Source organism: Rosa chinensis, chromosome 2 (genome assembly GCF_002994745.2).
Source record: "Rosa chinensis cultivar Old Blush chromosome 2, RchiOBHm-V2, whole genome shotgun sequence".
NCBI lineage: Eukaryota > Viridiplantae > Streptophyta > Magnoliopsida > Rosales > Rosaceae > Rosa > Rosa chinensis.
Genome location: NC_037089.1, coordinates 52475727 through 52489011, shown reverse-complemented (window position 1 = coordinate 52489011; position 13285 = coordinate 52475727). Strand labels below are relative to the sequence as shown.

Genomic DNA, 13285 nt, shown 5'->3' with positions numbered 1-13285 from the left:
GAATTAAATTTTTACAAAAATAATGAGAGATCCAAATAGCAAATTAGGAGATTTAACTAGAATCACTCTTTCAAAAAAAAAAAAAAAACCTGTATTAAGTTATAGATTTTCTGTGGACCCATCTCTCTGTGGTAGTGTCAAAGACTCAAAATAATGGCCCAATGGTAGGGAGGGTAATTGATGCGGCTGGCCCAGATTTACATAGATATATTTCTGAAACGACAAGACAACACCGGCTTTCCCTTTAGCTTTGTGGTTAATGCCTTTGGCTCTTCCAAAAGATAGAGGGGTTCGAAAGCTGGTATGGTGGTAGTGGTGTGGTGGCGGTGAACTGGTTGTGGTGTTTGTTCCTTGAACTCCAAGGCCCAAAAGAAAAAGAAAAAATAAATATATCCTACCAATGAGGTATTCTAAAATACCTCTGTTTTGTTTTTGCCTCATTCCCTTCTCTTTTGACATTGTGCAGATTCTCCACAACTGAATGTTTGATATTGCTGGTATAAAGTCTCTGCAGGTTCGCTTTTGCACATTTGATGTGTATTATTTTTCGGTCATTGATTCTATTATATGTAGTTGATCTCGACTCTTGAGGACCCATATGGAATTTTAGGGAATAAAGCTTTGGATTCGGGTTGAAGTTCGAGAATTTGTAACAGACCAACCCTTTTCAGTGTTAATGTTGAACTCAAAGTTTCTGCAGACACATGGGTTTTTGAAAATGAAGCTGAATGGCTAATGCATTATGTAAAGGGTGTATACATAGAATAATGCTCTTTATCAAAGTTCAGTGAACTCACTAATTTAGAATTGCTTGTAATGAAGCATTAGTGATGATGAATTACATAGACGTGATGGAATACTGATTTCTGATCATACTCTATTCCTCATATTCCTATGCTAGTCATGCTGTAATGCAATTGGCGTTGACATCTTTTTCTCTCTTGTTCATGGAAACATCTTCTTTTCCCTTATAATCACTATTGACAATGTCAAGTAAAGATGCAGCACTTGTTCTTTTCCTTGGTCTTGTTCCTACTCTCTCTGTCTCTATGAATCTCAAAACCAATAAAAGGATTTTGCATTTGGTGTTGGTTCCTGGTGGCATCTTTCATAGACATTCCATCCTTTGGTGATTCTTCCTAGCATGCACTTTCGATCTCAAGGATTGGAAATGTATTCTCTTGATATAGTCTGATATATCTTTGGATCTCATAGTCTATGTATTCTTCTCCAGCTTCTGTTTCGTTCTTATAACCACTGATGTAGTTCACTACTTCACTTAAACTTCTGATTCTTCAGGAGTTGGCTCTTGACAATGGTGAGAACTGAGAAGAGAAGGGTCTACAAGACAAAGTTTTCCCCATATTTGCACTGCTCTGCAACCTTTTCATGGTTAGATCAGAGGGATATAGGATGACACGGCTTCGATAATTCGAAAGCTGGTATGGTGTTGGTGATGAAGACGTTCTTGCTTGCTTTAAATATGAAACCCTGAAAGAAAGAACACAAAGCATGACTATAATGAGGTATTCTAAAGTACCTCTGTTTTGTTTCTTTGGCCCGGATTCACTTGGCTTCTTAACTTCACAATATTTCTCTTTTTTGATTATCTGCATATATTATTGTATTTTATTTATTGGTGAAGGATGTTGGTTCTATGTTATTGGTCTTCAGTACTATGTAGAATGAGGTTTTGATGGAATGAGGATATTTCATACCAATTTTCAAAACCCCTTTTTCACCTGCTTATAAATGAGAATGAGGGTGGGTTTTGTTAGAGGGAAAAACAGTGGTCAAAGTTGGCTGCTGCTTACAACTTCTACTTGTTTTTCTTATAGCTATTGTAAGCTATGCATATAACTATAAGTGAGAGTGTAGATCGACCTGCTACATAATTACGCAAACGTACGTATTATTGTCAAGATAGGGAAGTAGTAAGCCCAAAATTATCGTACCACGGGGATTAGTGGCTAACCCACAATCCTTGGGTAGACAGTTTTGGTTGAGCTTTTCATTAGAGATTTAATGCATTCACATATGCATAAGTGAAGTTGTATAAGTTTACCATAGACAAAGCTTGTCTGGTCTTTGGTTGTAAGGTGCCTACACCATATGTTGTATGTTTCAGTAATCTGAATATCAGAAATAAGATCTAGAGGAATAATATTCTTCCTCTCATATTTTATCAGGTTTCTATGAAATGGTTTGGATTCAGAAGGGTAGAAGTTCGACATTTTACAAGAGGTTAGCCTTTTTCAGTGTCCTAGAATTCAGAGCTTCTGCAGATCCAAAGGTTTTCTTCAGTAGGGCTGAATGACCAATACATTTTCAAAGATGGTCATATACCTTACACAACTTTGGAAGGCATGAACTGTGTTTTTAAGTTCATTGATCTAAAGTATATCTGGCATGAGACCTGATGTTACAAATACTTGTGTATAGGCTTATCGCTGTATATAGATAAAAATTTGCCTAATCAAAGTTCACTGAATTCACTCATTGAGAAATGCTTATATGGAAGCATTAATGATGATGAATTACGTGGCCAATAATGGATTAGTGATATCACTAATCTTCAATCAGTTTTTTTTTTCCTTATGTTCCTATATTAGTAATAGTGACATCATTCACTATAATTGGTCTTGACTACAAAAAGTTACCTTCTGGTATATGTCATGTAAGAGAAAAGAAACAGTACAATTTCCTCACAAGTTGTTGTATCTTGAAAATGTGTGGGGTTACTGATTCCAGAAAAGGGTATCTTGTCTGTACAGTGATTTTGTTTTTACAATTGCATCTGGTTTATTGCAATGAGTAGCTAAACCGTACCATAATGGTTATTTTGACATTGATCCATGTGGTAAATTTTGTATTTAGTGTGCTCCAATATTTGCTGTACTTGGTTGAGTATTGAGGGTACGTACTTTTCAATGTTTCTTCATAGACAGCATTCAATTTAGACTGCTGAAAGTTTACATCTTGGAAATGAACTTATTCTTGATTCACTTGTGTACAGAATTCTGTTTCCTCCAGAATGCATGGTGGCTTTACATTTTGTGTTTTGAACTTTTGAAGCTAGGAAAACTATGTTGTGAACTTGTGATGTTATATGAGAAATTTCAAAAAAAAGGTTATCCTGTTAATGATTTTTTGTTTGAATTTCTTTTCGAACTATGTGATTCTATTTCTGTAGTTCCAGGAAATTAGATTTTAAACTTAGATAACCTTTTGTTTTGCCTAGTTGTAAGGGTTTTTTTTGAATGTGTTGTTTTGGAGATTTTTTTCTTCTGTTTTGTGCTTTCAACTTCAGGAGCTTCCTGAAGGTAGCTGGTATTGTCTGCATTGCACCTGTTGGATATATGGTGATTCTGCTGATGATAAAGAGGCTTCAAGCACTTCTGATGGATTTCAATGTTCACAGTGCAAGCAAAAACTTTTTGTTAGACATCTTTCTTGCACCTAAATAGTTTTCATTACCTGTAGAGAGGGCTTAAAGTTGTTTGTTGTGGACCTGTGCTATGTACATCAGAACCGACAGGTAACTGATATTGGTAAAAGAAAATCACCCTTAGTATAAAGAGTTTCCATGAAATCAAGATTTTCAATTAACTTTTAAGTTGGCATGCTGAAGCTGGTTAAGTTTTTAGAAGGTGTATAGCATTAGAAGCTTATGAGATGGTTAAAGAACAGAAGTATTATGTTTGAAAGCAGACAATTATTTGCTATCATCTTTCAGCTTTGCCTTGTTATGAATTCTCAATTTCACATCCTGTCTATGTGCTACTATAATCGCTTTATCTGCTTCTACTTCTTAGATCAGTCGGAACTGGTTTTCAATTAATTATCTTGGTTTTAAAAATTATTTCCTCTCTGTGTTACTAATGACCTTGTGGAGAAGTTAAATTACCTTTCCATCTTGGTTTCACGGAAGTTCGATGTCTACCTTGATCATGAGGCATGTCTCAATAAAAAATGCCTTTATGTAGGAGCCATGCATACTGGATTCTTGGTTGTGTTGTAGAAGCTGGCAAGAGGTATGTTAGCAATTCTAAATACACTTAAGGAGGATCAGTTGATTTTAACAAATGAGGAAAATAAGGATTTCTTTTTTATCCTGGCATGTTTTTATTGGTAAAGCAAGGACTTCACTTACAGCTTGCTAGTGTTCAATCCCATTGTTTCGATATGGAATATTGTGGTTTTACTTTCCTGAAGCTTCATTCTAACTTTAGGCAAATACTTGCAAACTGTTAGTGTCTTGTTAATTATATCAAGGACTCCATTTTTTAACAACGAGGTCTAGCTTGCTTGCTGTCTTCTGTTTTTCAGAGTGAAATAAGGTTATTAATATTCAACTTAATGAGTATATTTTTCTCTTGCCAGAGTTCTCTTCCAAGGCTTGACAGAGGGGTGGTAGTGGAACTCTATTGAAGATGTATTTCCCAGGTCAGGCATTTGCCAAGAATCATTATCAACCCTGCCCTATTTGGTGTCTTGTGAATTGTGACAGTACACGTCTTTAGTTCCTTATTCCCAACCTTTTGATTTGAGTCTGTGTGGTTGAAGCGCAAGGTATTTCAATGCTTTGTTCAAGTCCTCCTAGCCAACACTCTAGTTGCTGTATAATACATTAAACTGGTTGGCCTTTTGGCACTTGTTTCATAGCCAAAGAGAAGTTCTGGTTAAGCTAGATTATACTGAGAAGGCCGTAATTTCCAATGGGGGATGTTTCATTTTATCTTCTAGGAAAAAAACTAGCAAATATGCCTTGGTTTTTCATGGCAGCACTTGTTACATTTCAACCTCTGCAGACAATGTAAAGTTGAGTACATAGCAGCACTAGTTCTGCATCTTCATTCTATTCTTTAGTGATGCCTCCAAGCATACAAAGTCCGATCTTAAGAATCAAAAGTATGCACTTCTACACGCTTTCATTTTCCTCAGATTCTCACATACAGTTTCTGTTTTCAACTTCAATTCTGCTTTGATTTCGTTTTCACAAGCACTCATTTAGTTCACTTGATTTTCAGATGTGCTCATTCGACAGTGGCAGAAAGAGCAAGGTCCAAAATTTGCACTTGTCTTCCGAGTGTTGCCAGATAACAAAGTTATGGACACTCAAACCGTCTTTAACCACGACCCTTAAACATTACTTTGGTGATTTTTCTTTCTTTGAATATTTCCAACACAATGATCCCATTACTATATACATCTCCTTTTCTTGAATGCTCAACACCAATTGCATGCTCTGCAACTCAGAAAGCAATCGAGTTTCTATGTACTATATACATTCTCTAGATGTTTAATTAGACCGATTTCATCATCAATATGAAAGCACAAGTAAACCTTGAAAGGATATTGAGATCTGTTTGAGATTGGTAATCTTAGAACTCTATGACCTCTGCCTTTGCATTTAATGGATACTTCAAGAAAGACTCATGAGACCAAGACTGGCTAAACATACACTTTGGATATGCCAATCAAAGCATATGGCTCCAAGGACGGACGTACTAATTAACCCAACATGGTTAAAGGATGAAAGAACTGTACACTAAGAACAACATTGGCGGATCAAAACCCACATAGGCTCCTTGGAAGGATTGAGATTGAGAACTGCCGGTCTCTCTTCATCATGCTCTTAGACAAGAAATGCTCAGAGACAACGTCTATATATAGCAATGATTAGTCGAGTACTGGCTGGAGTTAGAATGAAGGCGACAATAGGGTACGAGGCCCTCGCATATGACAGCACTTCAACCAAGTAGCATTTAGTCTAGCTAGTACTTCTAAGGTATTCCCCTGCAAAAGGAAGCGTCAGTAAAGATGTCAAGTTCGACATCTAAGGTAACACTAAAAAAAGTTACATACTTAATATACTAATCATTTAACACGATCTTCACACGTGACAATTAGTCTTTTCATTTTATGTTATTTTTGGAACAAACATCGGTCCTTTTATTTGTGTAATAATTTGATTTTATATGTCTCACTTTATTTGTTGAAGTAATGTGCTGATTATTTGTTTTGGAGAATGATTTATCCTGCAAATTATATAAAAAATTGATATTCCACCTTTCATTTCATTTTCTTGGGGAATGAAAGAAAACAACGCGTTTAGAAACGCGCTAATACATTGCACGACGCCGTATTGGCAACCGACCCTTTCCTTTTCCTAATACATTGCACGACGCCGTATTGACCAAGCGAACCAAAGCACATGTAGTACTATTATTGATTTGATATATTTGCACTTGCTATAGAGCGGTGGCCTCTCAAAAATGGAGGTCTAGCGTGGTTGCACTACTGACATCACCTCAGGGTTCGCCGTAGAAACGGATTCTACTATAATAATAATAAAAACCTGCAATCTCAACCATTTAGGTGATCCACCCGTCCATTGTTCATAAATGTGTATTAACGGTCAACGTTAATAGTTAAAACAAATCTTCTTCATCCATTTCCGGCAGCCGCGATGTTTCTGGACAACACTCTAATATCTTAGAGCTGAGCAAGAGGAGCAGCTGCGACCAATCCCCTTTCACTCTTTTTCTTGATGGACTCGGGTTTCGACCTGTTGCTCCACCAATTGACCAATTGCATGGTAGGATCGGAGTTTGAATATAAGTTCTGAAATAACCATCCAAAACCCAGATTTGAATATGAAGTTGTTTTGAAGGAGGTCGAAGAATGAGCAAATGTCTATGGTAACCCAACTCAGATAAAATCAAATTGCATAAATCCTAAAGCTGAAGTAATATTATGATTGACATTGATGACAAGCCAAGTAGAATGCAACATCTTGCCTCCCTCTCTTCCCCGAAAACCACTCACCTTCATCTTCAACCTCTATCCCTCTCTAGTTCACTTTTTCATACCCGAAAGCTCAGACCCAGAACAGAAGAATTTAGGGTCAAGAAGAAGCGACGGCCAATACGAAGCGATGAGCCGTACAAGGGGATATGGATAGCCGAGATTCACGAGCCAAACAAGCGCTCCCGGATTTGGCTTGGGTTATACTCGACTCCGGTGACGGCTGCTCCCGATGAAGGAGGAGTGCAGGGGCATTTTCGTCAAACCCCCCACGGACCCAACTTGGCTCCTCCCCATTAATAAATACAGCAGATTTAAAACAAAAGGAAAGGAAAAAACCATTCCCCAACGCTTTATTAAATTATTATTATTATTATTATTATTATTATTATCTTTTAAAATTGAAAATGGTTTTTGGAGGGTTGCACGACGCCGTATTGGCAACCGACCTTTTCCTTTTCCTAGTACATTGCACGACGCCGTATTGGGCAACCGACCCTTTCCTTTTCCAATTCGGAGTCTGAGGAGAATAAGACATCACTGTGTCTCTGTGTGGGTCTTGCGTTTCATAAGGGATTTCCAATTGCACTCGCTTCGCTTATTTGTTTTCTTCTATCACTCTTAGTTTCTGCGTTACATCCGTCTCTTTCTGGGTTTTGCGCTTCAGAATTGCAGCTATGGGTTGCGATTCTAAAAGAAGGCGTAGAGAGGATGTGGGTGACACAACGATTTCATCATCCAAGAAGCAAAAGCTGATGCAGATGACAGGTTTGGAGCAGACCCAAAAGCTTCTTTGTTGCGGGATCTTGCAGGAGCTAATTGATCACCGTCATGGCTCTGTGGCTGTTCGAATCCCTGATTCTCAGGAGGTTCGAAGGCCTATGGATCTGTCCACCGTCAAATCCAAGTTGGAGAGAGACAACTACTCCAGTATTGATGCCTTTGTGGCCGATGTCAGGCTTACCTTCCTAAATTCGTTATGGTATTACCCTCATGGAGATAAACAGCGTGCAATGGCCAAGAATCTTGGTCAGGTTTTTGAGGCTAAGTGGAAATTACGGTTTCCTGAAACTAGGTCTTCAACCTTGAAAGCTTCTTGTTCTAGTTTGGATAGGTCTGTGTCTCCTATTAGTCCAGTGAGTCCATTAAGTCTTCAACAACTCAACAACAACAAAAGAGAGGCCAAGAGGTCATCCAGAAACCTTGACGAAGAGAAGGGTTCTGCTTCTGCTATCACTTGTGCAGTGGATAAAGATAAGGAACACCGAATCAAGCGCGGCCTTGACGAAGAGAAGGGTTCTGCTTCTGCTATCACTTGTGCAGTGAATAAATATAAGGAGCACCGAATCAAACGGCTAAGGGAACAGGCTCGTAAGGAAATTTTGAGGGTTGAAGAGGCTGCTCGATTGAAAGTCGAGAATCCTTTACAAGATCTTCAACAACTCAAGTTGTTGTGCAGTGGTGGCATCAAACAGGATTCTTGTTACAGGGTGTATCGTTGGTTGACACTTGAGAAGTTGGGCATCTATTTGAAGAGGGATGAACTTGAAGATGTTGATGATGAGGATGAATTTCGCATTGGAGATTGGGAAGAAGGTGAAATCCGTTGATGAAGCTCGAAGAATTTCCATTTTACTTAATTGATTATCACTTCTTTAACTTGAAATTAAAGAAACTGTTTTTTCTTCTCTAATTGTCTGTCCCTTGCATTGTGATTTGTTATGGTGAGCAGATGGAGAACAGAGTCCACAAACAACTAAATATTACATCCACATATGGTGGCATATCATCATCATCAAGTACATACTGCTACGTAGCAAAATTTATTCTATGTACAAAAATTCATGTAATGGTGACAGAAACTTTTGTAGGTGAGTATTTGATTGCATAGCTGGGTGGAGAGTTTGGTGCTGTGTTCCGAATTGGAATAAGTTCTACTATACGTGTTAGGATTTTGCTTCTAAGTGTTGGATTGCTTTCATTACATATGGTAGATTGCCTCATGAGTTGGCAAGTAGTCTAACCACTCTAGTCCTTAAAGTGGTAAATCTGAAGACTATGGTCCCCAAGTGAGGAAACTAATTAGTCCTACCCAAGTGCATAAGGTTCATTTTGGAAAGTTTTTTTCCGGCATATTGCTAGTTTTCCAAGAGATTCTTCACACCTTCAAGGACACTAAGATTTACAAGTTAAGGTCTATGTTAAACTAAAGTGGAAACTGATTGAAGGGGTACTAAGCGGGAGTGCCAATTCTGGGTTACTTGTACAGAACTCTCCATCTTTTCTTTCAAGGAAGACTTTCAGAGGTCTTCTGGCCGGTCTGCATACCTTAGAAAACTTTATATTCAACGGCATACTACTTTCAAAGATTGCTGGAAGGAATTGGGAAATTTCTTTCATCATCAAGGTCATCAACTATGTGGAAACATACCTACCATTGCCTTTGCTTATGAAGAATTTGGAAGTGCAGGACTCAGAAGATATATGAGCGTTGCAAGCTGTGCGTTTATTGATGGCTCAGGTTAACCATCAAGTTTGTTGTTGCTACAGCTCAGCGTAGGAGCTAAGACAACTAAACAGCATTAGCCACTGGCAATTGCCACCACTAGGTTATGTGGATTGCCATGGTCTCATGGAGCATGGATAAAGGGACTATAACTAGCTGGAGGAGCGGGTTGCGTTATATGGAATGAAAATGGTGACTTTTTGAGTGTGGTATGTAGTGGATGAAAGTGTTATGGCGGAGGCTAAGCCTGAGGGTCATTTCCTAGTGGCATTGAAGCTTTGATATATATGCGCAAGGATGGAAGTATGTGGTGGTTTATAGTCAGACGCAAAGGATCTCATTTGACCAACTTCAAGGTCACATTCTAGAGTACTTGCCGAGATGGAGCGGAAGGGTTGCTGCATGATATTACCTCTTTGGTGCAGCGTTTAGAGATGGTATGTTTTTCTTATGTTTTCTAGAGGATTAAAAGGCAGCACACTTTTTGGCAACCAATGTAAACTATACGTGGGAAATTGCATGTTCCTAGGATTCTTCTATGCGTTTGTTGGCTACGAAGCTTGAAACTGATCCAGCATTTTTTGGTTACAAGAAACTGATCTAATTTTGATGTTTAATTTAAGAAAATTTCCACTTGGTTTGAAAATAAATAAATAATGAACACTTCCATTTTTGAATTCTAACATACTGCGGCAAGAGCTTACAAATTTTGTGCAATCCAAGTCTATCGTTTGGCAGACCAACAAACTTACGAACAGTTCCGTTAGCTATATAATGTCACGCCCTCATTAGTTAAGAGTTTATTAACCATTCACATACAGAACAAAGATGTCACTTGATCTCACTTTCCTATTTGCGTGAAGGGTAGATGATGCATTTGCATGGAGTACGTGCAAATAGCTTCCATTGCATCTGTGTTTCGATCTTTCATGTGTATAGCAATCAATTGCTTCTAGCCGAGATAGGTGCCATGAATTAGTACTCTCGATGGAATTTTGTTTGTGCCTTGAATTTGATTCAAAGAACTTGAGATATCTCTTACAGGACCCTATGGAAAGACTGAACTTGTTTTCAACGTCCTCCCAGACTCTCTTTGCTGGTTGGCCGATGGAGCCTTGGCCATTATGAGCTGAGTTAGTTTGGACTTTTTTGCCTTCTTCTTTCCATTTTGTGTAAAAAATTCTACCACGTTTTTCAACAATCATAATTCGTGTAGCAAAGTGGCCTAGTTCGAAACAAAAACTTAATTAAACTGTTTATAATCACTTAACAAAAGTTCAATCATCCAGTTCATGATCATTCAACAAAGTGAAGTCCGGCAATATATGCATCACTTATTATAGTAGGTTCTTGTAACAAGGTAGCATAGCTCTTGCCTTCGTGGTGTAGTTTCAAATTTGGGTTGTTTAGACTTTGAAACCGTTACAGTGGAAGGAGCATTATATGCATCACTTAAAAGCATATTAGTTGTTGATGAGTTGATCCAATCAATCACTCAATCATTCATTTGCGGTGGGTCGAAACTTATTAAAAACATTTTTTGACATTCAAAACATGAAAGTTCTGTTGACAAAGCTCCCGTACTTACTGTTCATTGATTGATAGCTTTAAGCAGCCATCTAATCAAATTAATACGGAAGTACTATTTGAGTGTGACAGACAACTCTTTTCACAGTCAATCAATATCTGCAGGTAGATATTTAATTATAACTTTAATATATAAAACAGCCATGCATGCAGTTAAGGAAGCTAGCTAAGCTTAGCTCGAAAAGGTAGAAGTAGAATTAGCTAGATTTCAGTTTCACTCAAACTCTCAAAGCATACTGATCTCTACAATAATGGCCTACATACACATGCATGCTGGTGGGTTTACAGCAGTGACATAAAAACCTTGCGTCCTCAATGGATCTATTTTTCTTCTGCAATAGGGTAGCTAGCAGTACTCCAACTACAGTGGTACTGGGGTTATGAACGTGCTTGATTTTAAGTGAGAGACGAGCAGCAACAGCTGGGTTTTACGGCTGAATTATTGCTTTAATTGATCTGCTGTATTGGGTACCGAACCCCAGCTGCCAACACTCGTTGCTGCTCTATCTGTATCATTGAAAATGAGAAGCTTAACCACAGTGATTAAGAAAAAAAATAAACATGGTAATCAATAGAGAATTAGGAAAAATTGACACCACTGTTGTATCTGTGAACCTTGGGAATGAACTTTTTTTTTGATATTTTTTTTCATGTTTGGTAATTGCAATTTTGGAAAATCATGCACAACACATGGGAAATTGTTACAACATCGGAGAAAGTGAAACATTCGTTCCCTATTTGGTTTGGGGTTGGGAAAGAAAAACTCATCCCAAGTGAAAAGCGAAAGCAAAAACCATAAGAAGAAAATGTTGATTTCTTCGCATCTACATTATTTACGCTTGACATATATTTTGTTTTAATGTTGCACTTACCAAACATGAGAAATGAAACACAAGCATTCTCAAGTTTCTTAATCTACGACACACTTACTTGAACTATTCAACGAACGAAGTTCAAAAATACATTAGTATGTGATTAGCATTACTCTCGAAAAATAATTAAATTACCTGGAATAACTCGTGCAGTTTATTCTTAAGGTAGCAATAGTCATGTTCCAGCAGCTCTAAAGCTCTCAAGCACCTGAAACGTACACAAACAAACAAATCCATATTAGTATAGAATATTAAGCACCAACTTGTTTGATAGCAAGAATGTTCCTGTTTCTCATGTGAAACTGGAATGCAGGTACGGTGGTGGAAGTGTTTAAAAAATGACAGAGGAATTAATGAGCTACATTACATGCAAGTCTGAAAGCGCAAGAAATGAGGAGGAGAACAGAGACGAAAAGGGCTGGTGAGTGAGAGGGTGACTGACCCAGCACGGTTATGTTGTTCAGAAGCGGCTCGAAAAGCAACGCAGACGTTTCTGAGTCTCTTGGCACCAATGCTTGAGCTGCTTCCGATGAACTGATTCAAATGGATTCCCATTTTCTTGTAGTCTGAGAACTCCCTATCCATCCTGTATGTTGATCATCGATCATCACCAACCCATAATCCCGGCTAATTGGTACTTGTTCATATGAATTCAACCAAAATGACAAACAAAGAGAGACATATGATGATATGATGACTCACAGAAGCGCTCTGAGATTTCTCAAGAGCTTCTCCGACTCTTGGAAGTAGATGTTGACAACTTCAGAAACAAAGTTTGGGGAGCTCTCGTCTTGAAGCTGCTGCAGTTGCAAGAATTGCTCATCCAATACTCCCTACAACCCAGTGTGAATGTCGGTGTTTACTCGTTAAACAATATAGGATATAAAAACGAAAATGAACAAGAAGAAAAACCAGTGAGATAGATTGTACCTGATGAAAGAGCATTGCGAGCAACCGATTCATATCGGCTCGCAACCGATCAACACCCAACCCCAACATCCACACTGGCACACCCGTCTTGGCTAAACAAGGAAATGATCCAACAGCAACAAAGAATTCAGTTTTGCTTCACCCAGCAGCTAGCTAGCTTTAGTTTAGGGCTCTCCTTTAACTTGTGACACCTTGACTGCTAAAGCGGGAAATGCCACCTGGGTTTTTAAAGAGGTAGTGATCGAACACCATTGGGTTTCGGACCCCACTCTTTCCCCAAACTTCACTGAAGCAAATAATGAAACACCTACAGCTCTAAATTTTTAAATGCCCATTTTGACAGTATCAGTTCTCAGACGAAGCGTGGCATTGTGGAACACAATCTCGAGGCGAATGTAGGGCATCAACCGGACCACCCTACAAGCTCTTAGCTCTCAAAATGCCTCGAACCCAATTCAGCAATTTTAAACAGCTAGTAACTAATCTGAGTCTGAGTCTGAGTCCGAGTCTGATGAGTCGGGGTGAGGGAGGTGGTGACCTGCTGTTCCCGTAGCCAGTGAGGCTCGGCATGCTGTCTGTT

The 13285-nt window shown here is 38.5% G+C and overlaps 2 protein-coding genes and 1 long non-coding RNA gene across 3 annotated transcripts; 2 read left to right on the top strand and 1 right to left on the bottom strand.

Annotated features, from left to right (window-relative positions):
- Positions 1-232: 232 nt before the first annotated feature.
- On the top strand, positions 233-5342 carry LOC112189115. The gene is made up of 5 exons (XR_005805859.1): positions 233-514; positions 1300-1526; positions 2190-3538; positions 4384-4911; positions 5031-5342. It is a non-coding gene; the product is annotated as an uncharacterized LOC112189115 (long non-coding RNA).
- A 2034-nt stretch (positions 5343-7376) lies between these two features.
- Positions 7377-9880, top strand: LOC112188261 (bromodomain-containing protein 2). Its single transcript, XM_024327343.2, has 2 exons — positions 7377-8406; positions 8543-9880. The coding sequence occupies exons 1-2, from the start codon at positions 7488-7490 to the stop codon at positions 8683-8685; spliced, it is 1062 nt and encodes a 353-aa protein (XP_024183111.1). The 5' UTR covers positions 7377-7487; the 3' UTR covers positions 8686-9880.
- A 1169-nt stretch (positions 9881-11049) lies between these two features.
- LOC112185923 (pseudo histidine-containing phosphotransfer protein 6) lies at positions 11050-12886 on the bottom strand. Its single transcript, XM_024324256.2, has 5 exons — positions 12706-12886; positions 12478-12608; positions 12218-12361; positions 11911-11983; positions 11050-11410 (listed from the first exon to the last, which is right to left on the bottom strand). Exons 1-5 carry the CDS (start codon positions 12772-12774, stop codon positions 11351-11353), a joined length of 477 nt encoding a protein of 158 aa, XP_024180024.1. The 5' UTR covers positions 12775-12886; the 3' UTR covers positions 11050-11350.
- Positions 12887-13285: the final 399 nt, after the last annotated feature.